Raw genomic sequence first — 26,277 nt, 5'->3', positions numbered from 1 at the left:
ATCAACTTGGACTTGAGTTTTGCAACCAGCTTAATTTTAAGTCTTTTATTTTTAAATATTTAAAAATATATAATATTTTAAATATTTTAAAATATTTATTATTTTATAAGTCAGGTGGTGGTAGTGCATCTCTTTAATCCCAGCACTCAGGAGGCAGAGGCAGGCGAATCTCTGTGAGTTTGAGGCCAGCCTGGTCTACAGAGTGAGTTCTAGGACTACCAGGACTACACAAAGAAACCCTGTCTGAAAAAAAACCCTCCAAAATATTTATTATTTTATGTGACTGTATATATGCTTGAGTGTATGTGTGTATGTATACCATGTGCATGCAGGTATCTGGGATGACTGGAACATGGCCCTGGAACTGGAATTATAGGTGGTTATAAGCCGCCTAATGTGGGTGCTGGGACCTGAACCCAGGTTCTCTGCAAGAGCACCAAGTCCTATTAACCACTGAGCTGTCTCTCCAGAATTGTCAGCCTTCTTAGTTGGTTTTAGGTATAACTTTTTTAAAGCGTTGAACCTAGGGCTTTGTATATGCTAGGCAAGCACTCTACTTCTGAGCCACCTATCCACCACTTTTTTTTTTTCTTTTAAACACTGCTTGGCCCTTAGCTCTAGCCCTTACTGGCTAATCCACCACTTTTTTTTAGGGTCTCTATGAGTCATTTTTCTGTTAATGTGATAAGATGCCATAACTAAGGTAACTTAAAAAGGAAAGTATTAAGAGATCTGTAGAGATGGCTCTGCAGTTAAGAGCACTGGCTGCTCTTCCAGAGGATCTTGGTTCAATTCCCAGCAACCACATGGCAGCTCACAACTTCAGTTCCAGGGTACCCAATACCCATGGAAAAACATCAAGGTGGGGAGGGGAGCAGAGAAAAATGTAGAGCTCAATAAATATCAATAAAAAAAAGGGGAAAAGCCGGGCGATGGTGGCGCACGCCTTTAATCCCAGCACTCGGGAGGCAGAGACAGGTGGATCTCTGTGAGTTCGAGACCAGCCTGGTCTACAGAGCTAGTTCCAGGACAGGCTCCAAGCCACAGAGAAACCCTGTCTCAAAAAACCAAAAAAAAAAAAAAAAAAAGGGGGAAAAACATCAATGGATATTTAAAAAAAAGACTCACATTTTGGTTTTGTTTGTTTTTGAGACAGGGTCTCTTTATGTATTCCTGGCTGGCCCAAGACTCACTGAGATACATCTGGCTCTGCCCCCTTTCAAGTGCTGGGATTAAAGGCGGAAACTATTATTCCCATCTTTTTTTTGTTTGTTTGTTTGTTTTTTGAGACAGGGTTTCTCTGTGTAGCCCTGACTATCCTGGAACTCACTCTGTAGACCAGGCTGGCCTCAAACCCACAGAGAACTGCTGGCCTCTGCTGGCCTCTGCTGACCTCTGCTTCCTGAGTGCTGGGATTAAAGGTGTGCGCCACCACCGCCCGACACTACACCCATCTTAATGGATGCATTTTTAAAGATTTGTTTTAATTTTACATGCATGTGGGGTTTTTTTTAAGGTTTTTCAAGACAGGGTTTCTCTGTAGCTTTGGAGCCTGTCCTGGAACTAGCTCTTGAAGACCAGGCTGGCCTCGAACTCACAGAGATCCGTCCGCCTCTGCATTCTGAGTGCTGGGATTAAAAGTGTGCACCACCACTGCCCAGCCCGTGCATGTATTCTTACATGTATGTATGTGAACCATGCACATGCCTGGCATCCAAGGAAGCCAGAAGAGGACATTGGATTCCCTAAAACTAAAGTTTTAGGCAGGTGTAAACCACCACATGGAGGCAGAGAACTGAATCCTAGGTCCTTTACAAGTGCTCTTAACCATTGAGCCATCTCTCCAGCCCCAATATTTATGCATTTTTAGATGTTTGACAGTGAATTTCTATTGGTTGTTTTGAAACAGGGTTTTGCCATATCTTAGGCTGACTGACTTTTAATTCACTGTGTAGCCAAACTCAAAGCAGTCATCTGGCTTCAATCTCCTGAGTATCGTGATTATAGATATGTGCTACCATGCATGGTGGTTGCTAAACTTTGATTTTTAAATAAATAGAAGTACACTTTAATGATAAGTATAGTATAATATGCCTGGCTTGATGGTACATGTCTATAATCCTAGCACTGAGGAGGCAGAAGCAGGCAGCCTTTGTGAGTTTGAGGCCAGCCTAGTGTATATAGCAAGTTTGAAACCAGCCAGGGCTGCAGCCCTGGTTGTCCTCACTATGTAGACCAGACTGGCCTCAAACTCGGCAATCTGCCTGCCTCTGTCTCCTAAGTGCGGAGATTAAAGGTATATGCCACCACACCTAGCCTAAAATGATCTGAAGTTTTATTTAATTTTTTTGAGATTTATTTTATGTATATGGGTGTTTTGACTCCATATATCTGTGCACCATATGTGTACAGTGCCTGTAGAAACCAGAAGAAGGGATCCGATTACTTGGAATTGGAGTTACAGATGGTTGTGAATTGCCATATGGGTGCTAGTAATTGAACCCCGGTCCTCTGGAATGGCAGCTAGTGCTCTTAACCACTGAGCCATCTCTCCAGCCCCTTGGTGAGTCTTTTTTTTTTTTTTGGTTTTTCGAGACAGGGTTTCTCTGTGGTTCTGGAGCCTGTCCTGGAACTAGCTCTTGTAGACCAGGCTGGTCTCGAACTCACAGAGATCCGCCTGCCTCTGCCTCCCAAGTGCTGGGATTAAAGGCATGCGCCACCACCGCCCGGCTGAGTCATTTCTTTACTTCAGAAAATTTACATTATACTTGTTGCCTGAATAATTCTAAGATCTTTACCTGATCTTTTATTCTCTTCATTTTTTTGGTATTTGCATATTGGATCTCCCAAGCTTGAGTTCCAGGTCTTTTTACATTTTTGCCAAAATTGTGTAACCTTAATTCTTTGTTTGTTTGTTTGTTTTTTTCCAAGGCAGGGTTTCTCTGTAGCTTTGGAGCCTGTCCTGGAACTCACTCTGTAGACCAGGCTGGCCTCGAACTCACAGAGATCCACCCGCCTTTGCCTCCCAAGTGCTGGGATTAAAGGCGTGCGCCACCACCACCCGGCCTGTAACCTTAATTCTAAACAGTAGTTTCTTAACTTGGTAAGTAGTACAGCCTTCATCTCACCTGGAAAGTGTTTTTTTTAATATTTATTTATTTATTATGTATACAATATTCTGTCTGTGTGTATGCCAGAAGAGGGCACCAGATCTCATTACAGATGGTTGTGAGCCACCATGTGGTTGCTGGGAATTGAACTCAGGACCTTTGGAAGAGCAGGCAATGCCCTTAACCTCTGAGCCATCTCTCCAGCCCTGGAAAGTGTTTTAATGTTTTAGCAAGACCACACTGGCAGCTGTTGGGGTGTGAGGCACACAAAAGTAGCTGGTTAGGAAGTAGCAGTCTGAGGTGTCTGGGGTAGGTGGCTCACAGAGGGTCACAAGGTGGACGAACAATGAGTTGGTGTTGAAATGTGTTTTACATATATAAGCCACAGGTCTTGGGGACTTGGGGACTGAGGGAATGGGAGGGGCCAGGGATAGGTCAAGGTTACTGGCAATTGAACAGTTGAAGGAAAAGGGAATGGCTGTACTGGGAAGGGCTCTCTGCCTCTCCTTTGTGGCCCCTTAGTTTTGTACCCTCAGAGATACTTATGCAGAGGCAGTGGCTTTAGATGTGACTTTTTCCTTTAGCTCTGTGGAAGAAAGGACTATGAGTCATGAAAATGCTACTTAGGGTGCCACTGACCTGCAAACGGCAGTGACAAAAACAAATAGTAGTTGATTTGTTTCATGTAGTTATATGCTTCATAGAATTATCCATATAACGGAATTGACCATTGGATGTTGTTAGCTTTTGCAATACTGTGCTGCCAGTTGATAGCTAGTACAATTCTTTTGTGTCTTTTGGTTTTTGAGACAGGGTTTCTTTATGTAGCCCTGGCTGTCCTGGAACTTACTCTGTAGACCAGGCTGGCCTCGAACTTGGAGGTCCACATGCCTCTGCTTTGTGAGTCCTGGGAATATAGGCATGCACTACCACATTGGGCAATAAACGTAATTTTAAATTTTAAAAATGCAGCTAGAGAGATGACTAACTGGTTAAAACCAACATATTGCTCTTCCAGAGGCCCCAAGTTTGTTTCCCAGCACCCTTGTCAGATGGCTCACAACTGATAATTCCAGCTCCAAGGGACAGGAGACCTTCTGAATTCCTTGGGTATCTCCACTTTACATGCACATACCCCAATGCAAGCACACATACATACATAGAATTCAAAAGAAAATAAATCCTTTTAAAAAAGAGTGCTTGCGCCGGGCGGTGGTGGCGCACGCCTTTAATCCCGCACTCGGGAGGCAGAGGCAGGTGGATCTCTGTGAGTTCGAGGCCAGCCTGGTCGACAAGAGCTAGTTCCAGGACAGGCACCAAAGCTACAGAGAAACCTGTCTCAAAAAATCAAAAAAATAAAAAAAAGTGCTTGCTTTTCTTCCTGCGTTCAGTTCCCAGCACCCACATATAGTGGCTCACCACCTCTAGCCCCAGGGGACCCCAAGACTTCTGATTCTGTAGGCACCTCCACTTATGTGTGTATACCTCCAAAAAGATACATACTCCAAAGAGACACATAATTCAAAGGAAAAGTGAAAGAAAATCTTGCTGGGCTGAAGACTGCCTTCTATGGCGCTAAAGCAGTTTAAGAGCGCTAAAGCAGTTTAAGAGTGCTGGCTGCTCTTCCAGAAGACACAGGTTCAATTCTAAGCATTCATGTGGCAGTTCACAACTGTCTGTAACTCTAGTTCCAAGAGATCTTTTTATTTTATTTATTTTTTTATTTTTATTTTTTTTCCAAGAGATCTTGATGCCCTCTTCTGGCCTTCCTGGGCACCAGGCATGCATATGGTACACAGATATACATGCAGGCAAAACCCATACACACAAAAATATTGTTTTTAATTTTAAATTTAAAAAAGGATTTTTGAGCCAGGTGGTGGTGGCACATGCCTTTAATTCCAGCACTTGGGAAGCAGAAGCAGATGGATCTCTGTGAGTTCGAGGCCAGCCTGGTCGGTCTGCAGAGCGAGTTCCAGGACAGGATCCAAAGCTATATAGAGAAACCCTGTCTCGAAAAAACAAAACAAAAAAAGGATTCTTGAACTTAGCCCACAGGTGACAATTGCTGCTGTAGCCACATCGTATCTGAAGTGAGCAGAGAGATGAGGAAGAGCTCTTAAGGGAAGGGGGAGGATAATTGAATACATGTGACATGGAAACAGGAGACCAGCAAGAGGAGGCTGGGGGATAGGGGAGGGCAGCGGGAAGGGGGAGGATAATTGAATACATGTGACATGGAAACAGGAGACCAGCAAGAGGAGGCTGGGGATAGGGAAGGGCAGCGGGAAGGGGGAGGAATAAGAAGAAAGTATTTTCATATGTGTTTATGGAAATGTCATAATGAAGCCCATTACTTTGTGTGTTAACTTAGAAAACTTAATTTAAAAAAGAAAAAGGGGATCCCAGCACTTGGGAGGCAGAGGCAGGCGGATCTCTGTGAGTTCGAGACCAGCCTGGTCTACAGAGCTAGTTCCAGGACAGGCTCCAAGCCACAGAGAAACCCTGTCTCGAAAAACCAAAAAAAAAAAAAAAAGAAAAAGAAAAAAAGAAAGAAAAGGAAAAGGGGGCCTAATGTAGAGATGGCTCAGAGGTTAAGAACACTGCTGCTCTTCCAAAAGACTCAGGTTCAATTCCCAGCGCCTAGATGGCAGCTCACAACTGTCTGTAATTCCAGTTCCAGGGGACCTGACACCCACGGCAAAACACCAATGCACATTAAATAAATAAATAAATAAATAAAATTTAAAATATTCCATATGAAACTGTAAAAAATATTAGAAGATAAGAAAGGAAACTACAGTGAACAAAACTGCAAGGGGAAATAAAGATAGAAATAGAAAAGGTAGAAATCTCTGCTGATGTCATGGACCAGGAGTGGCTACGGTCAAGCATAGAATGGTTTCCTTTGTCAAACATACACAACATACTTCTCCACTAACACTTTTTCTAAGATACGTCTAGGCTATGGGGTAAGGTTAATGAGGCTATGATCCTAGAAATAGGAATCTACCATTTCCCAGCTATAGAATCTTGGTCACTAGTTGTTCCAAACCTTTTTGGTCATTTTCTGTTAAACTGGAATGGTAATAGCACCTTCTATCATTTTGGTGGTGAGAACTATCATTGATATAAGATCTGGAGTGTATGCTCTCAGACTTTGGTGTTGTAAGGAGAATGCTTGTTTGTTCCCGGCTGCTCAGCCCCAAAATAACCACACAGAAACAGTATTAATAAGTCACTGCTTGGCCTATTAGCTCTTGCTTTTTATTGGCTAGCTCTTACATCTTAATTTAACTCGTTTCTATTCATCTGTGTATTACCACATGACTGTGACTTACTCGCACGGTTCTATCTGGCGTCTGTCTCTGGTGGGGCTACAAGGCTTCTCTCTGACTCTGCCTTCTTTCTCCCAGCTATTCTGCCCTGCCAGGTCCAAGACAGATTCTTTATTAAGCAATGGTATTCACAGCATACAGAGGGGAATCCCACATTACTTTGGGCCTGGGCTTCATATTCCACTTCTTTCATTCACTAGGTATGGGACCTTGAACAAGTATCTATAGACCTATTTCCTCATCAAAAAAATAAATAAATAAATCCAAGAGGGGTGGCCACACCTATAGTCCTTTAATTCTAGGTATTGGGGAAGCTAAGGCATAAGTTGGTTCAAGGCCTGCCTGGACTAGAATAAGTTCAGGAACAGCCTGGGTAACTTAATGAGATACTGTTTCAAAAAAAGGTTTTTAAAAGAGGTCTCATGATGTAGCTCAGCAGTAGAGCACTGCATAGAACATATGATGCCCTGGGTTTGATTTTCCAGGACTATCCCATCCACACTCACAAATAAATATATTTTAAAAAGAATACTAGCTAGTATTTCCATAGAACTGAGTATCTGAAGGTCAGAGGACAACCTCCACCATGGCATTGAACTCGGGTTATCAGACTTGGTGGCATGTGCGTTTACTCACTGAGCCCTCTCACTGACCACCAGGTTTATTTATTTATTTTGTTTTGAGACAAGGTCTTACTATGTAGCTCTGGCTGTCCTGGAATGTGCTTCGTAGACCAGGCTGGCCTCAAACTCACAGAGATCCACCTTCCAAGTGCTGGGATTAAAGGCATGCACCATAGCCTCATTAACCTTACCCCATAGCCTAGACATATCTTAGAAAAAGTGTTAGTGGAGAAGTATGTTGTGTATGTTTGACAAAGGAAACCATTCTATGCTTGACCGTAGCCACTCCTGGTCCATGACATCAGCAGAGATTTCTACCTTTTCTATTTCTATCTTTATTTCCCCTTGCAGTTTTGTTCACTGTAATTTCCTTTCTTATCTTCTAATATTTTTTACAGTTTCATATGGAATATTTTAAATTTTATTTATTTATTTATTTAATGTGCATTGGTGTTTTGCCGTGGGTGTCAGGTCCCCTGGAACCAATACCGTCAAGTATTTTTTAAAAATGAGATAGAATCTCCTAGCCCAAGCACTGGCCTTGAACTCTCCATCTTCCTACCTCAGCCTCCAGAGTAACTGAGATTACAGACCTGCACTGCCAGGCTCAATAGATATTATTTTTTCTTAAGGTTAATCTGTTGCTTCAGTGCCTTGCAATAAATATTACTTAAATCATTGAAATATTAAAGGCTTCCCTGCCACTTTGTGAAACATTTCTCATGTAAGAACTATTCATAGCTGATTTTTTTAACATTATTTGGATGATACAGAGAAGAGGGAATAGACATCGTTTATTAGCCAGCATGTAGCTAGGCTTTAGAGGAACCCAGCCCTGTGATCTGGGTTCACATACCTGTTCTTATAGTGCTTCACTCTGTGTGCTCAGGCCCATTGCTGGAGGACTGGGACATAATTAGCCCCAAAGATGTCATTGGATCCGATATCCTACTGGCTGAGAAGCGTTCCTCACTGACGACAGCTGCCTTGCCTTTTACACAATCCATCCTGTTTCAGGTGATTTCAGGAGACTGGGGGGCCCCAGCTGGGGTTGGAGGGAAAAGCCTATCTGGGACTCCTATTCCAGAGTGTGTTGGTTGGCATTTGCCCTAACCTGCACAGAGACCTGTAGCTTCTTTTCTTCCTTCCTTGCCAGGTGGGCCGTACATTGTCTAAGGTCCAGCAGGTGCTGAGTTGGTCATATGGGGAAGATGTCAAGCCGTTCAAGCCCCCTCTGAGCGATGCTGAGTTTCACACATACCTGAATCATGAAGGCCAGCTCTCCCGTCCTGAAGAATTGCGTTTGCGGATCTATCATGGTGGTGTGGAGCCTTCCCTTCGAAAAGTGAGCCCCCTTGGTCACTCATCACTCTATGGTGGCTCATGAGAGACATTCAGTGGAACACACTGTCATAGGTAGGGTAGAGAGAGTCTAAGGACAGAGGTTCTATTTCAGGTAGGTCAGTGGCAGGAAGACTACCACAAGGACAGAGGCCATGAGAGACAGGGTGGGTGGTGACTAAAGACATGGGTATGGCAGATCCCTAGTTGAAGCTCAGCCTCATCTCCTTTTGTTTCTGGCTAGGTGGTGTGGCGGTACCTCCTGAATGTGTACCCAGATGGACTGACAGGCCGTGAGAGGATGGACTACATGAAACGGAAGAGTCGCGAGTACGAGCAGCTCAAAAGCGAGTGGGCCCAGCGAGTGAACCCTGAGGACCTGGAATTCATCCGCAGCACAGTCCTCAAGGATGTGCTTCGCACAGACAGAGCCCATCCCTACTATGCAGGGCCTGAGGATGGCCCACACCTACGGGCCCTACATGACCTGCTTACTACCTATGCTGTTACCCACCCACAGGTATCATACTGCCAGGGCATGAGTGACCTGGCATCACCCATCCTTGCTGTCATGGACCATGAAGGGCATGCTTTTGTATGCTTTTGTGGCATCATGAAGCGCCTGGCTGCCAACTTCCATCCTGATGGTCGTGCCATGGCTACCAAGTTTGCCCACCTCAAGCTGCTATTGAGACATGCTGACCCAGACTTCTACCAGTACCTACAAGAAGCAGGAGCTGATGACCTTTTTTTCTGTTACCGCTGGTTGCTGCTGGAGCTTAAGCGCGAATTTGCCTTTGATGATGCTCTCCGAATGCTAGAGGTCACCTGGAGTTCACTGCCCCCTGACCCTCCTGAACATGAAGTCGAACTTGTTGGACCTCCGAGCCAAGTGGCAGACACTGGCTTTGGTAGCCACAGGGGACGGCCAGTACGTCAGAGGCACATGCTGAGGCCTGCTGGTGGAGGAAGCAGTGCTTTTGAAGATGCTGTTGTCCACTTAGCCACATCTAGCCAGGGACCGAGTGGTGGGGGACGTCTCCTGAGACAAGCCAGTCTGGATGGTCTCCAGCAACTCAGGGATAACATGGGCCCCAGGAAGGACTTTCTAGTCCAACTAGCCCACCCAGCTACCCTCATTAGCTCTAAGTCCCTCTCTGAGCCCTTGCTAAACTCCCCAGACCCACTCCTCTCCTCTTCTTCTCGGCCTGATTCCCCATCTTCTTCATCTCCTCCATCTACACAGGAGGCTTCTCCTTCTGGTGACATAGCTGTAGGATCCCCCTTGATGCAAGATGTAGGATCTCCCAGAGATCCTGGGAAGTCCCCACCACCCCCACCTCCAATGGGCCTTCCCCCACCCCAGGAGTTTGGCCGAGGGAACCCATTCATGCTCTTCCTCTGCCTGGCTATCTTGCTGGAGCACCGTGACCACATCATGCGCAATGGGCTAGATTACAATGAGCTAGCCATGCATTTTGACCGCCTGGTGCGGAAACACCATCTAGGGCGTGTCTTGCGCAGGGCCAAGGCTCTCTTTGCTGATTATTTGCAGTCTGAAGTGTGGGACTCTGAAGAGGGGGCTGAGGCCACAGCTCCATCTTGATTGTAATCCTTCCAGCTTTCCAACCCCAGTGGTACTCCATTCTTTTGTCTTGAGGGTCTACACAGGGCATTATTCCCTGCCTACCATCCCAGACATGTTGGAGCCTGGGGCCCTCTCACTGGGTTTGAGTGTGTGTGGCTCAGTGTTGGCACTGCCCACGGAGGCTATGGCCTTTTCTGCATTTGTTGTTTCTAAACTATACACACACAAAGATCACTGTGGCACGTGTATTTTTCTACTTCCTGGATATTATAGAAGTTACTGTGGGCTCTTTGGTTGATGGGACTGAAATAACTCAATTGATTTAGAGCGGCTCCTGCTTTCTCTGGCACAGGGGAGTAGCTGGTGAAAACCAGGTATTGGTGAACCTGGCCCAGGGACTGCTCTAGAAAAGGCTAAATCTATGTTTGTTTGATTGCTTGGTTGGTTTTGGGGGTATATCTGCCTATCTAGAATATAAAGGTCGATTTGATATCTGTGAATGTTATTTCAGGACCAGGCACAAAAAGATGAGGAAGAGAGAGTTTCTAGCTTAAAAAGAGGCAAGATTTAAAAGGGGGGGCAGGGTTCGTGCTAGAGGTTCGTGCTGAGAGATGGCTCAGAGGTTAAGAGCATTGCCTGCTCCTGAGTTCAATTCCCAGCAACCACATGGTGGCTCACAACCATTTGTAATGGGGTCTAGTGCCCTCCTCTGGCCTGCAGGCATACACACAGACAGAATATTGTATACATAATAAATAAGTAAATAAATATTTTTTTAAAAAGGGGGGGGCAGGGTTCGTGCTAGACATGGTGACACACACCTTTAACCCTAGCACTCAGGAGGCAGAGACAGGTGAATCTCTGAGTTCAAGGCCAACCTGGTCTACAGAGAGTTCCAGGACAGCTAGAGCTATTATACACAGAAACCCTGTCTCAAAAAAACAAAAACCAAAACCAAAAAAAACACACACAAAGAAAAGATTTACTACAAAAACTGGGAATTTGTGGCCTAAAAAGAGAAACATTTCGGCCACTCATCATTTCTAGAATCCAACTCTTTTCTGGGGGCCTGTCCAGTACATGATGCTGGCAGCCCTGGGCAGAGGTCTAAGCCTTCTACGTGCTTTGAAACCAGCTTGAGGGACTGCTATGCCATGCTTAGAGCTCTAAGCTATGTTTCCAGCAGATGGATGCCTATCCTAACCATTTCAGCATTATTGCCACTAACATGGATCAGAAAAACCAAGCACTGATAAACTTAGCCCTAAAACAGTTTGCCTAAGTCTTTGCAAGATAACGATAAAAATCAGGTCCTTAGGACTGAGTGATGGCTCAGTTTCTAAGAATACTCATTACTCTTGCAGAGACCTGCATTCAGTTCTGAGCACCAACATGGTGGTTCACAACCATCTGTAACTCCAGTTCCAAAAGATCCAATTCTCTTAGGACCTCTGTGGTCACCAAGCGTGCACATGGAATATATACATGCATGCAAGCAAAACACTCATTTGCGTAATAAGATAAATCTAAAAAAAGGTCAGGTCCTTGCTCAGGCTGCAGTGGTATGCACATAATCCCCAGCTACTTGGGAGATGATAGGAGAATCACAAGTTCAAGTCTAACCTGGGCTACAGAGTGAAAAATCTGTCTCATAAAAGGCAACCCCTCTTCCCTACTTACCTAATCAGAATGTGGAGGAGCTTTCTCTCAAGGAAACTGTCCTGTACTAAGGATATGATAGATGGTGGATGAGCTAACTGGGGTCCCCACATTATGACCTAGCTATGCCAGGTCTGACTAGAAGTTATGCTGCCAGAGATGATGGAACATCAAGAAAAATATCTTAGCTGCTTGTCCCCTACCACATTGCCATGTGGGTGAGGGTGACCCTTAAAAGGTTCTTATCCCCTAGTATTGGTGGGGAAGGGGTAGTCACTTGAAGACCAGGACAAGGCTATCTTTTTGTGTGCAGGGTATTCAAACAGTGGATCTACCAAATATGCACTGAATAAGGGGCTTGGACCTCATGGGGCTATCCATAATAATAAGAATGTAAGGACTTTCTGGGGACTCTATATATTCCTTTCCGCAGTAACTAGCCAACTCCCTATGGAGTATGTTCTATTATTAATGAATTCTGGTTTTTGTTTTGAGACAGGATCTCTAGCCCTGGCTGTCCTGGAACTTGCTTATGTAGACTGGCCTCAAACTCAGCTGTCTGCCTGCCTCTGCCTCCTGAGTGCTGGGATTAAAGTTATGTGCCACCATGATTAGCTTTAATCTTATGTGTATGGTTGCCTGCGTGTATGTCTCTGTACCACTTATGTGCCAGATGCTTGCAGAGGCCAGAAAATGGTGTCAGATCCCCTGGAACTGGAGTTACAGATGGTTGGAGCTCCCATTTGGCTGCTGGGAACCAAATCCTGGTCTTCTGGAAGAGTAGCCAGTACTCTTAAAATAGTGAGCCATCTCTACAGCTCCAAGTACTGATGTTTAAAGGGTCATACAAGCCAATTCTGTATATGACAGCTTGGACCTTAGAATGCCAAACGAATCCATCCTGTGATCAGGAGGCTTGGGCTCTGAAAGGCAGAAACCTCTATTCTTTCTCTAGGATACTTAGACTTTTTGGTCCATTCCAAGATAGCAAGTGATATAAGCGACTAAAACCACTACTAGAGAAACAACAGAGGAAAACAGGTTCCAGAGCTGACAAGATGGCTCAGTGGGTACAGGTTTGCCACCCAGCCTGATAAGCTGAGTTTGATGCCCAGGATTCACATGGTGAAAAGAGAGAACTGACTCCTGCACGTTTCCTCTGACCTCCACATGTACCCCCCCCATTACACAAAATTGCATAATCTAATAAAAAAAGAGGTTTTTTTAGAGCCAGGCAGACACATAAACTTTAATCCCAGCACTCGGGAGGCAGAGGCAGGTGGCTCTCTGAGTCCACCCTGGTCTACAGAGCAAGTTTCAGGACAGCCAGGGCTATGCAGAGAAATTTTGTCTCAGAAAACCAAAAATGTGCATGTATATATTTTTATGTATATTATACATATGTGTTTGATATTTGTGTGTATATAATATATAAATATACACATGCATAAAATACAAATATATTTTATATGTATACGCGCACACACACGCATATATATATATATTCACCTTGTAGACCAGGCTGGCCTCAAACTCATAGAGATCTGCCTGCCTCTGCCTCCTGAGTACTGGGATTAAAGGTATGGACCACTACCACCCAGTTTTTTTTGTTTTGTTTTTTTGGATTTTTGAGACAGGGTTTCTCTGTAGCTTTTTTTTTTTTTTTTGGTTCCTGTCTTGGAACTAGCTCTTGTAGACCAGGCTGGCCTCGAACTCACAGAGATCCTCCTGCCTCTGCTTCCCGAGTGCTGGGATTAAAGGCATGTGCCACCACCGCCCAGCCAGTTTTTTTTTTAAGAAAACATGGGTTCCAGAAATTGTAGCACAGCTCTGAGACCCATGAGGACAGAAAAAGCAGTCTTTTTTCTTTTTAATAGCAATCTTTGTTTTATTCAACTTTTAAAAATTATTTGCTTTTAATACAGTGGTGTTTTGCCGGCATGTCTGTGTGAGAGTGTTGTAGTCACTAGAACCAGAGTTACAGACAATTGTGAGCTACCATGTGGGTGCTGAAAATTGAACCTGGGTCTTTTGGAAAAGAAGCCAGTGCTCTTAACTGCTGAGCCATCTCTTTAGCTCCATAGGAGGCAGTCTTGAACTGGTATATTTTGAGAGACAGGTGGCTGGAGGCAGCAAATACAGTCTATGTTAGGGGGAAATGCAAGTTATTATGGCTCCTACCCTTTCTCTGTGTTGCGTTGGAGAAGTTTTTGCCTGTTCTCTCTTACTGAAGAAATCTAGTGGATAAAGGCTCTTGCTGGAGGACCAGAATTCTAAACCCAGGACCCACAAGGTAGGAGAGAACATTACTTCCTGAAAGTTGTCCTCTGATGTCAACATGTGTTCTCTCTCTCTCTCCCTCTCTCTCACTCCCTCCTTCTCTCCCACACTCCCTATATCTCTCTTCATCTCTCATACACACACACAAAATTACAAGACAGTGAAGATTCATACAGATAAGGAAGGTATGTCTACCACAAACACATTTTAAGCTTGAGATATAGAGAGCTACAGATACAGTAATATTGATATATGTGTATCAGTTCTATCTTAATTTGCTTTCTATTGCTATATTGATAAAGACCATGGGCAAAAGCAACTGAGGAGGAAAGGGTTTATTTCACCTTATAGCTTTCATCATGAAGGAAAATCAGAGCAGGCACCTGGAGCAGGGACTGACGCAGCGCTTCTCGAGAGGAAGGGATGCTGCTTTATTATTCAGGGTTCCCTGAAGTCACAGAATTTAGGGATTAATTTCTCTATATAAAGAAGGATTAGAATGGTTTACAGGCAGCAGCCCAACAATGACCGGCTGGGAATGGAAAGTTCAAGAACCCAGTAGTTGCTCAGTCCGCAAAGCTGCCAGTCTTAGCTGGTCTTCAGCATATACTGGGGTCCTGAAGAAGTAGGCCCTAATGTTAGTAAAGGAATGGATTGTCTTGCTTGCAAGGTGAAGGTAAACAGAGAACAAAAACTTCCTTCTTCCATGTCCTTATACAGGCTTCCAGCAGAAGGCATGGCCCAGATTAAAGGAGTGTCTTCCCACCTCAAGACCCAGACACGTATCTTCCAGCCTCAAGATCTAGATTAGAAGTGGACCTTCCTACTTCAAATTAAGCCAAACTTCCCCTACTGGTGTGCCCTTCATTTTGTATGTAGTTCATTCCAGATGTGCTCACATTGTCAACCAAGAAGAGCCATCACAGCTTTTACTGGCTTGCTCTCTATGCCTTGTTCAGCTCATACAACCTAGAACCATCTGCCCAGGGATGGCACTGCCCACTGTGGACTGGGCCCTCTTTCCATCAATCATTTTACAAGAAAATGTTCCATAGGCTTGCTTACAGGCCAATCAAATGGAAGCATTTTCTTATATGGGGTGCCCTCTGCCCAGATGACTTGTCAAGTTGATCAAAACAAAACAAAAAAACAAAAAAAACCCAATATATAACTTCCTTAAGTGGAAAATGTGCCTTTTATATTAACAGTTTAAAACTTAGATACCAAGTTTTTTGGGCACAAAGAGCATCAGTATTAAAGGTTGCAGGTGTGGCTAAGGGTTACAATATTTGCTTAGAATATACAAGCCCAATTAGAGCCTCAGCACTACGAAAAGTTGTGTATGTGTGTGTGTGTGTGTTCTCTAACCATATATAATAAAACTAGCAATAACAAGACACTAGAAAAAATAACTCCCAGTTTTGAGACACTAATCCTTAGATGAAAGACAAAATAAATATTTAAGATAATAAAAGTATTGCATACAAAATTTGTGGAGCAAAGAAAATTTATATAGTTTTAAACACATTCATAAAGAAAGGAGGGGCCGGGCGATGGTGATTCAAGCCTTTAATCCCAGCACTCAGGAGGCAGAGGCAGGCGGATCTCTGTGAGTTCGAGACCAGCCTGGTCTACAGAGCTAGTTCCAGGACAGGCTTCAAAAAGCCACAGAGAAACCCTGTCTCAGCCGGGCAATGGTGGCGCACGCCTTTAATCCCAGCACTCGGGAGGCAGAGGCAGGCGGATCTCTGTGAGTTCGAGACCAGCCTGGTCTACAGAGCCAGTTCCAGGACAGGCTCCAAAGCCACAGAGAAACCCTGTCTCGAAAAACAAAACAAAAAAAAAGAGGGCTGGAGAGATGGCTCAGTGGTTAAGAGCATTGCCTGCTCTTCCAAAGGTCCTGAGTTCAATTCCCAGCGACCACATGGTGGCTCACAACCATCTGTAATGAGGTCTGGCGCCCTCTTCTGGCCTGCGGGCATACAAGCAGACAGAATACTGTATACTAAATAAATAAATATTTAAAAAAAAAAAACAACTGCCGGGCAGTGGTGGCGCACGCCTTTAATCCCAGCACTCGGGAGGCAGAGGCAGGCGGATCTCTGTGAGTTCGAGACCAGCCTGGTCTACAAGAGCTAGTTCCAGGACAGGCTCCAAAACCACAGAGAAACCCTGTCTCGATAAAAAAAAAAAAAGAAAGAAAGAAAGGAGGGGCTGGAGAGATTGCTCAGTAGTTAAGAGCAATGGCTGCTCCTCCAGAATTTAATTTCCAGCACCCACATGATGGCTCACAAGCGTCTATAACTCCAGTTCCAGGGGATCCAGTGCCCTCTTCTGGTCCCTATAAACACCAGATACATATGATGCACAGACATGGATGCAAGCAAGACACCCATACACATAAAAATAAATACATTTTTAATTTTATGCCCTATTTATTTATTTATTTTGGTTTTTCGAGACAGAGTTTCTCTGTAGCTTTGGTTCCTGTCCTGGAACTAGCTCTGTAGACCAGGCTGGTCTCGAACTCACAGAGATCCTCCTGCCTCTGCCTCCTGAGTGCTGGGATTAAAGGCATGCGCCACCACCGCCCGGCTAATTTTATGTTTTAAAGGAGCCACACATGGCAGCTCACACCTGTGGGTCCCAGCTCTCATGAAACTAAGGCAGGAGGACTGTTGTGACTTAAAGGACAACTTGCGCTAGATAGTGAGTTCCAGGACAGCAATACATTACATGAGTTCCATTACATAGCAATACATGAAGGAGGAAGAGAGAAAGAGAAATAGATGATTTAAGCATTCAACTCAAGAAATCAAGTGAAGCTTGGCCTTTAATTCTAGCTCTTGGAAAACGGGATCGCCATGAGTTTGAGGCTGTCCTGGGCTATGCGAGACGCTGTCTCAAAAACAAACAAACAAACAAAATCTGGGTGTGGTAGTACATGTCTTTTTTTTTTGTTTGTTTTTTTCGAGACAGGATTTCTCTGTGGCTTTGGAGCCCGTCCTGGAACTAGCTCTGTAGACCAGGCTGGTCTCGAACTCACAGAAATCCGCCTGCCTCTGCCTCCCGAGTGCTGGGATTAAAGGGGTAGTACATGTCTTAAATCTTAGTACTTGGGGGCTGGAGAGATGGCTCAGTGGTTAAGAACATTGCCTGCTCTTCCAAAGGTCCTGAGTTCAATTCCCGGCAACCACATGGTGGCTCACAACCATCTGTAATGGGGTCTGGTGCCCTCTTCTGGCCTGCAGGGATATGCACAGACAGAATATTGTATACATAATAAACAAATGAATATTAAAAAAATAAAGAACACACAAGGTGTACAGACATGCAGGTAAATACTCATACACATTAAATATAATTTTAAAAAAAGGAAAAAAATCTTAGTACTTGGAAGAAAGAAGCAGGGCAGATCTCTGTAAATTTGAGGCCAGCTTAGTCTATATAGCAAATTACTGGTCTGTAGCATGAATAAAAAAAAACCCAGAGACAGATATTGGAGTTTAACCTGAAGATCAGAAAAGCAAAGCAGTCAAGCCTCTAGAGGGCTCTTATTTCTATCAAATATTCAGGCTGAAAAAGAGCGAGTTTCTGTCTTATCCTGCCTTATATTCCTCTCTAGTGCTAGATTATAGACATACACCACCACTGCCTGGCCTGTATGGCTGGCTGTATCACTAGGTGGCTGTTTTGCATTCCGATCTTCAGGTAAGCTTTATTTATTAAAACACAAATGAAATATTACTACACTGGTCAGCCAGGGTTACATAGTAAGACCCTTCCCCAAAAGTAAAATAAAATCCACAGTGATCTCCAATGTCATCCCAGAGACTGAATCAGGAGGATGACTTGAGCCCAGGAGTTTGAGGCCCCTTTAGGAAGTTAGCAAGATCCCAGTTCAAAATATAAATAAAGTTGGTCATGCACTTTTGTAGTACTAGGCAGGAGGATGGAGAGTGTGAAGCTATCCTGGGCTATGTAGTGAGTTCTAGGCCAACCTGGAATACATAAAGAGAACCTGTCTTTAAATAAAAGAAAGACATTTCATGCTCTTTGTTAGGAAGATTCTGGTGATGTATTAGTCTTTACTTTTGTTTTTTGTTTTTCGAGACAGGGTTTCTCTGTAGTTTTGGAGCCTGTCCTGGAACTAGCTCTTGTAGACCAGGCTGGCCTCAAACTCACAGAGATCTGCCTGCCTCTGCCTCCTGAGTGCTGGGATTAAAGACGTGCACCACCACCACCTTACCCAAGGTGCCAAATCTTAGTGGGAGCAGCATCAGTGTGCAGATAGCTTAAAACCACAGATAATGTCATGGTATTATCCCCAGGAACTTTACATAAAATGCAATCCCCCAAAAAACCTGCCCAATTTCTGTTTGCTTGTTTCAGTACAGGGTCTCACTATGTAGCCAAAGTTATTTTGGAACCTGTTAAAAGCCTCAACTTCACAATCCTGCTTCAGTTTCCTGGCTCAATGGCACAGTAAAAACCAGACACAGTTCTCCCTTCTGCTGTGATATAAGTCAAGGAACTTTCACATACTAGGAAAGCACTCTACCACTGAGCTAAACCCTATACAAGGGTCGAGGACTTTAAACTAAAAGCAAAACAGGAAACTAAAAGCTAACAGAATAAGGTGTAGATGAGTATCTTTGGGTCTTGGCGGGGAAAGGATTTCTTTCTTTCTTTTTTCTTTTTTTGTTATTTAAAAGGGAAAGGATTTCTTAAAAAAAAAAAAACCAGAGAAGTTGGTTGTGATTCTAGCACTGGAGAAGCTGAAGCAAGAGCTTTATGAGTTTCAAGCTGTCCTGAGCAGTGAGGTGTAGCTTATAGGGTGAGAAATGATTAAATCAAAAATTAAATGTATTTAAGTAAGGATACTACTTAAAATTTAATAACACTATAATCCGTGAAAATCCCTAAGAAATAAGGAATAAGCCTAACAGGAACCATAGGTGAATAGCATCTGAAGGTGAACAGATCTATTTGTGTTGGGGTTGGTGGTGGAGTGGGGACAGGACTTTACAATGTTGAAAAAATTTATTCTAGGAGTGAAAAATGTAGAGTCCCTGAAGGCAAGCAAGTTATTATTAGACACTTGAAGGCCGGGAAAGACCAAATTGTCAGGCAGTGGACTCAGACACTACATGCTTTGGATTTCACTACGCATTGCAAAACTCAGTCTTTTGGATCAAGAGTATTACCCTGAATAGAGAGCAAAATTGATTCTGTGGGTTGCAATTGCATGCAGCCTTTGACGACAAAATACCTGTTTTGCTGAAGCTCTATCCGGCTTAAAGAGGCTATCAGATAAGGATGCGAGCTGAGTTGAGAAGGACATCAAGGGAAAGGGTCCCATAACATGGCTGGGTGCTGGGCAGATGATAAAGGGGTAATAGAGGTTAAGCCCTCAGAAATGTACGGTCTGACTTCAAGAACTCTGAAGGTGATAACTTTAGGGACATGGAGGGATAAAACATTGGGCCCTTGAGGGATCCAAGGTTAAAGAAGTAGAAAAGAATTTAATTGGGGACTTGCTGTCTGGAGCCGGGAGAGGTTCCGAGAAGAAGAAAGCTAGGGCCCCGAGCGCAGGTTATCATTAAAATCTAAAATAGAAAAAAAAAGGAAAGAATTTAATTAAGATTGATTGCTGGCCGGGCGACGGTGGCGCACGACTTTAATCCCAGCACTCGGGAGGCAGAGACAGGCGGATCTCTGTGAGTTCGAGACCAGCCTGGTCTACAGAGCTAGTTCCAGGACAGGCTCCAAAGCCACATGTCTCAAAAAAACAACAACAAAAAAAGATTGATTGCTGTTCATTGGCACTGATTTACTGTCAACTAAGACTTCCTATCAAAGGAGAGACATGACGTCGGGAAGGAAAAGGCTATGTGGATCAAACCGTTTGTGGAAGGAAACGGGGGGGGGGGGGGAGGGCGGGGGGCAAGTCTAAGCTAGTACGCAGGCGCTTACTTTAGGATGCACTGCGCATGTCAGAAAGTTCGTCTCTATTCCCGGAAGCGGCAAGGCGAATTGCTTCCCCCGCCTTCCTCCCCTTTTACCCAACCCCCCGCTGGCCTTAACCAATGAGCACTCACGCCGGGGCGCGCTGGGGCACGTTCCGTGACGAGCCGGTTACGCACGCTTTATCAGGCGTCTTCCCGCGCGAGTGCCTCTCTGTTCTCCCCGTTCCTCAGAGCGCGTTGTGTCTCCGGCCTTTTGGCTTTTAATTTTTCCAGGTAAGCACCGTTTGTCTCGCGCACAGTGGTCGTCCCTCGCCTCAATTTCCTTTCGGCAGGGGCGGGAGGCGAGAGTAGGAAGACTAGAGGCTGACGAGTAGGCTTGAGCTTCTCCAAGGAGGGCGAGTCCCAGGCTCGAGGGAGGAAAAAAAAAACCAAACTCCCAATTGGGAGACTGGCGTGTGCTACCTCCGAATGGGAGGCTGGGTTTGTGGCGGCAGTGGCCACGCGACAGTCTGCCGACAATCTGCCGGCTGGCGTTTCCCACGTGACCGCCGCCATCTTGTTCTGCGGGGAAAGAGGAAATGCAATGCTGTTGTAGGCCTGCACGACCGAACAAAATGACGGGTGTGGTGGCATGGGATGTGGGCATGCGCCGTAGCGGTCGTCAAATGGCGGACGGGTTCGTTCTGCTTATTAGTTCCCGCCTTTTCTGTTGCCGAGTCTTTCCATTTGATTTATTGCTCTTAACCCGCTTTCTGTGTTTGCTGTAATTCTCAGTCTTCCGGCGTTTGACATTTCGCTATTTCCCCAATATTTCACATGCTCGCCCTATAGGATTTACATTCTGCCATGTCTTCTGAAGAGGGGAAACTCTTCGTGGGAGGGCTCAACTTCAACACCGATGAGCAGGCACTCGAAGACCACTTCAGCAGCTTTGGGCCTATCTCTGAGGGTGAGCCGTGGTCACGGGTTGAGGGTTGCCAGATAAGAGCTAGTATAGTCTGGGGATTATAATTATAACCTTAACTTCCCATGTTTCTAAGGTAAAGTTAGGCTGAGAAAAAATCTAATTGGATACAGGACTTGGCCGTCTTGCTTGACACTTAAGTGTTAGGGCGTTAACATTTACATTTCTGTCCCTTCTCCCAGTGGTTGTTGTCAAGGACCGGGAGACTCAAAGATCCCGGGGTTTTGGCTTCATCACCTTCACTAACCCAGAACATGCCTCAGACGCCATGAGAGCCATGAATGGAGAGGTGAGGCCTCCTGCCTGCAGAGAAGCCTTCTCCCTGTCTGCCACTTTCTTCGTTCTTTCTGTTTTCCCTCTGTCTGCCAGGGGCAGCGTGGCCACAAAGCCTCGCAGTGTCCACTCACAGGAGCATGACATGCCTTCTGTTCTAGGGGGTGGAGGGCAGCGGCACACAGAGCCGGGCTGCCTGGGAGGCGACGACTGGTCCTGCATGAGGCCGAGAAGCCACCTGTGGATGGTTGACCTGCCCTGGGCTTAGGTAGTAGAGTCTGCAGACCTGTGGGCCTGGCCCGGAGAGGACCTCGTGAGTCTTCTGGGATGGACTCTGAAGCCTCAAACCAAGAGAGGTGTCTAGCCCTAATAGTCGGGCAGCTTAGAGGAGTGGGGAGGAGAACTCAGCCTGATTCAGTCAAGATGTAAGTAGTAGCAGGGGAGCACGGTGGATTCAGGTCGTTTGTGGGATTCTGTAGCTCCTGGTGAAGCTACTCTGGTCAGAGGAGCTTTGTTTGGAACGTGGCACCCAGAATTTGGTGCCCAGCAGGAAATTCTGGACTCTTGTCCACCTGCCTGTGCCCATTCTTCTTTGTCTCTACTCTGACTGACTGACAGGCCCTCCTTGTGTCTGTCTCCTTCCCACACCTAGTCTCTGGATGGGCGCCAGATCCGTGTGGACCATGCAGGCAAGTCTGCCCGGGGAACCAGAGGGGGTGCCTTTGGGGCCCATGGGCGCGGTCGCAGCTACTCTAGAGGTAAGTGCTGTGGTCACTTGATTATGAGATGAGGTAGAATGCTATTTGTTAGCCTGTATCTGAACAACTGCTCCTAAATTTTTGCGTGTAGGTGGTGGAGACCAGGGCTATGGAAGTGGAAGATACGACAGTAGACCTGGAGGATATGGGTACGGGTATGGCCGGTCTAGAGACTACAGTGGCAGGTGGGTACTGAGAGACTGGGATACTGCTGGTACTGGAATTCTTAATTCCGTAGCCTAATATTCATGCCCAGCTTATGCTGAAAATGGTACTTTTCACTAGTGCTCATATATTTAATGTGTTCTGCTCATACTTTTTTAAAAGTTATTGTGTTCCTCAGGTGTAACAAAGATAATCACCCTGCTTGTTCCAGGGCCTAGTTTAATCTTCCATCACCGCAAAAAAGCTTCTATTAAAAGTTTCTATTATGAAATGGACATGTATAGTTTTTAATGTTACTTTCTGCCATGTAGAATACATTCCTGTAAATCAATCCCGCTTTTTCCCAGAAGCCAGGGTGGTTATGAACGCTATTCAGGAGGAAATTACAGAGACAATTATGACAACTGAGATGGGGCATGCACACATAATGTAGGTGAGACCTAAATATTGGTACTGAGTCAAACTGTTCATCAGACCCTACTGTCCTGACCCTTTTGTTTTTCTTCTGGCCACACTACCCTTTACCTTGGTATCTTAACCTGTCTATCGACACCATTTGACTGCTCTTGCTGTTTGGTGCATGCCAGAGCTAGTTGTGGGGTGGGGGTTGGGGGTGTCCTTAAAGTAATCTGCTCTGTGGGGCATGGTAGAAACAAAGAGGTGGTGTGCAGCATCTTTAGAAATTCTGGGAGATGAGCATGTTATCAACCTGTTTCTTCCTGACATCAAAATTCTACCCCTTCTTACTATTCTCAGATACACAAGGAATAACACTTCTGATCCAGGATCGTCCTTCCAAATTGCTGTATTTATAAAGATTTTTGGAGCTGCGCTGAAACATCTGTTTTAGTACATCAAGTTCTATTTTTGAATTGAGCTCCCAACGTAGTTTGATAAAGACCTCTTAGAAAGCTCCATGTGTTTAAACATATTTTTCCTTTTAAAGACAAATTTTAAGACATTGGTTATGGTACCAATATTTTTCTTTTATGGCCAAAAAAAGTTGTTTATTTCTGGCCAGAAAGGTAGTCAAGCTAATGTTTTGAAAGTTAATATGTATTTAGGGACTTTTTAAAATAGTTGTACACAATGTTTATTATGGCCAGAAAGTGATTTCTGAATGTACCTATGAGCAATCTGAATCAAGATCATGACTACCTAGAGATGTTTTTTTATTCAAGGTGACTGTCCTGGTTATAGAAGAGCTTCTTTAAAATGTTTGTGAATGTCATTTTTTTTAATACTGGAAGAAAAGATATTCTGTTGTGTTTGATGTGTTTAGGATGTCCTTTATGGAGCTAATTAAAACATGAAACCTGAACACAAATCAATACTGATAATGGTTTTTCCTTATTCAACACAGTTTACATTTTAGAACAAGAGGCAAGGCAGGTGGATAGAAGCTTGGAAATGTAGTGGTTCAGGCAGGAAAGTAAAGTTTAGATTCTGGGTGTTTGGTGAGATGAAGATTGGATACAGATAAGTCAGTTCTCTTATGACTAGAACTGGGTTTTCTGAAGTAGTCCTTTCACAACTGTTTCCTTAAGTTTACTTTCCTAGCACAAGGTGTACCCTACTTGCAGAATTGTCCTGAGAGCATAAGCACGATTATCTCATCATGTGGGATACACGAAATAGTGCATGTTCCTTATATGATGGGGGCTGTAGGGATAGAGTTATACTGAACAACTTTATGTCAGGCATAAGGGAAACCTGGTTAGAAAACGGATTAAAGGAAGTTCAGGGTGGATTCAGAGTCCTGAGTTCACGTGTGGGCTCTACTACTCCCTGCTCTTGGTGAGTCATTTGACTCCTGTTTTCCATAGCATAGAGTGTTCCACATCTGGGGAGGAAACTCAAAAGTATATACGGCCACTGAATACAGTCACAGAGGTTGTCTTGAATGACAAGCCATTTGTGGCTCTTTATAATTTTTTTGGAGGGGTGTCTAACGTTAGCCACATAGTTCTGCCTCTAATCTTTAGAGAAGGTTCTTTAGGATCCCATGAGTGTTAGTCCTCTATTCAAAGTTAGGATGGGAAAATCAGTTTTATCCATGGTTTCACCTGGTTAATACCGAGCAAAATAGCACCAGGTTGCAGACTCCAGAACGTTACTCTAAACATTGCTTCATCCTTGGCCTGGAGGCATCGCCTCGGTCTCGCTCAACTAACAGGACAGGCCCTCAAAGATGCTTCTTTCGCCCACACAAATGGTCATGAATTTGCTTTGGCAGGTGGATGAAGACTCAGGAACTTCCCAGAATTCTGCCTCACCCACTGAGCCAGGCCCAGATTATGGGGCATTGTGGCTAACCCCCACCAGGTGGGTACTTGGTCCGAGGAAGCATTCTATGCTGGGCCTTTGGGGAAAAAAGGTGGTGGGAACTGCCTTGAAGGTGGGGGGATGGGAAGGAAATGCACGCAGTGTCACCTGGGGTAGTATTAAATAATCAGCCATAAAATGACTTCAGCTGAGTGATTTTTCTGTGGGAAGGTGTCTATATATGATCAACAAAGGCCATAAATAAAATAAGCCTCTGATTCTATAACAGTTGCTCCACTTTCCAGATAGTGAACTGTATTGTAATGATTTAGCTGTGGAAAGTCTATGTCTCAGTGCTAATTGATGTGAGACAAAGGGCCCAGAAGGCCCACTGCAGAACAGAGTTTGATAAAACTCAGATTTGAGGTTCAAAACTCAAATCCCCCCTGTGTAAGGGCTTGGACCTAGAGTCAAAGTAGCAAATGCCATAGTCAAGGCACCTTGGTGCTGGAATTATAGGAATGTAATATACCATTCTGGGGACTGAGCCTATGGCTTGCTGCACACTAGGATAGCTGCGTTCTATGAACTGAGCTATATCCTTCCAGCTTCCAAAAATAGTATTTCTAGGCCCTGCTTCTCAGTTTTCAGCATTTAAAATGGAAACTGCTTATATCAGTAGGTCGGGTTTAAATGGAAAAGTGTCTAAAATGGACATGCCCCTTGCCCACATTTTATATTGAGGGGATGTAGAATGTATTCTATTTTTCTTAAGGCATTGGATGAAAGTAAGTTCTGTGATTACTTAAGGCATGTGAAAACATTTGGTGACAACTGATACCCTGATTTTTGCCTGTTTATCAAAATGAAGCCTCCTAGGCCCTTCGCAGCTGCAAGCCTCTCCCCTTCTTCAGTGAAGGCTGTCCCTTATTTTCAATTCATGGTTCACAAAGATCTAAAATATACTTCAGGAGGTAAGACCGGACAAGGGTGTTTGTAACCATTACCCACTTAGCATGATTACAGTAAGGCTTTTAATGATGGTTTTTGAGGAACTGCCCTAGATCCTGTAGATTAAAAGGCGGGACTTTACCTTGTTAAATAGTGAAATCCCAAATAAAGCTTTCTTAATATGCTGGTGTTTTTCATTTGGGGGATGGTTTTGCTCAAGGTTGAATTTAAGGCAAGGCCTTGGTATGTGTGAAACCTGTCATTTTACTAATCTTGTACTGTATGAGTGGAAAATCATCAGGAATTGGGTTTCTGTGTGGTTTTTATTTACTATGTATACAGTGTTCTGCCTGCATGTATGCCTGCAGGACAGAAGAGGGCACCAAATCTCATGAATGGTTTTGAGCCACCATGGTGGGTACTTAAATTGAACTTAACACCTCTGAGCCATCTCTCCAACCCACAAATTTGTTATTTAACAGTAAATTAGCATGTCCTTGAGAAACCATTTGGTAAAGGAAGAATACAACATTAATGTGCATTGAAATCTAAAACTTGTGGGCTATATTTACTTTGGTTTAGTCCCCTTTGGGAATTCCCAAAAAGAAGTTATGTTTGAACACACTGGGAAAGGAGAAGAGGACACTTCAAAAAATGGGATTTAAGCCTGGCCGTGGTGGCGCACGCCTTTAATCCCAGCACTTGGGAGGCAGAGGCAGGCGGATCTCTGAGTTCGAGACCAGCCTGGTCTACAAGAGCTAGTTCCAGGACAGGCTCCAAAACCACAGAGAAAACCTGTCTCAAAAACCAAAAAAAAAAAGGAAGAAAGAAAGAAAGAAAATGGGATTTAGAAAAGCACTTCGAGCTGGGTGTGGTGGTGAACATTTTAATCCCAGCACTGCTCTGATTTGATTGACAGGTGCATAGTTAGGAACTATTAACAATAGAAGAGTAAGTCCTTACTAAATGCTCTTTATAGCTGTTCAGCCTGCT

The 26,277-nt window shown here is 44.4% G+C and overlaps 2 protein-coding genes across 7 annotated transcripts in view; both read left to right on the top strand.

The window, feature by feature from the left end:
* Positions 1–15,103, top strand: part of Tbc1d25 (TBC1 domain family member 25) — a 28,142-nt gene extending 13,039 nt beyond the window's left edge. Inside the window, exons 4-6 of the mRNA XM_075957954.1 lie at positions 7,961–8,088; positions 8,228–8,416; positions 8,657–15,103. Coding sequence (XP_075814069.1) covers positions 7,961–8,088; positions 8,228–8,416; positions 8,657–10,018 — 1,679 coding nt within the window. The 3' untranslated portion in view covers positions 10,019–15,103. The remainder of the gene's footprint in view (positions 1–7,960; positions 8,089–8,227; positions 8,417–8,656) is intronic.
* A 4,950-nt stretch (positions 15,104–20,053) lies between these two features.
* Positions 20,054–25,919, top strand: Rbm3 (RNA binding motif protein 3). 6 transcript variants are annotated; one of them, XM_075957577.1, is made up of 7 exons: positions 20,054–20,181; positions 20,740–20,857; positions 21,055–21,161; positions 21,798–21,903; positions 21,995–22,088; positions 24,305–24,393; positions 25,205–25,451. In XM_075957577.1, the coding sequence occupies exons 2-6, from the start codon at positions 20,755–20,757 to the stop codon at positions 24,381–24,383; spliced, it is 489 nt and encodes a 162-aa protein (XP_075813692.1). In that variant the 5' UTR covers positions 20,054–20,181; positions 20,740–20,754; the 3' UTR covers positions 24,384–24,393; positions 25,205–25,451. The 6 variants fall into 6 exon arrangements, with proteins under 6 accessions (XP_075813692.1, XP_075813691.1, XP_075813696.1 ...); XM_075957581.1 differs by lacking the exons at positions 24,305–24,393; positions 25,205–25,451 and adding exons at positions 22,419–22,497; positions 22,825–23,399 and having other exon boundaries at positions 20,055–20,181; XM_075957580.1 differs by lacking the exons at positions 24,305–24,393; positions 25,205–25,451 and adding exons at positions 22,419–22,501; positions 22,825–23,399 and having other exon boundaries at positions 20,055–20,181.
* Positions 25,920–26,277: the final 358 nt, after the last annotated feature.

The sequence above is a fragment of the Microtus pennsylvanicus genome, chromosome X (genome assembly GCF_037038515.1).
Source record: "Microtus pennsylvanicus isolate mMicPen1 chromosome X, mMicPen1.hap1, whole genome shotgun sequence".
NCBI lineage: Eukaryota > Metazoa > Chordata > Mammalia > Rodentia > Cricetidae > Microtus > Microtus pennsylvanicus.
The sequence above is the reverse complement of the archived record's forward strand: the minus strand, read 5'-3'. Positions and strand labels throughout refer to the sequence as shown.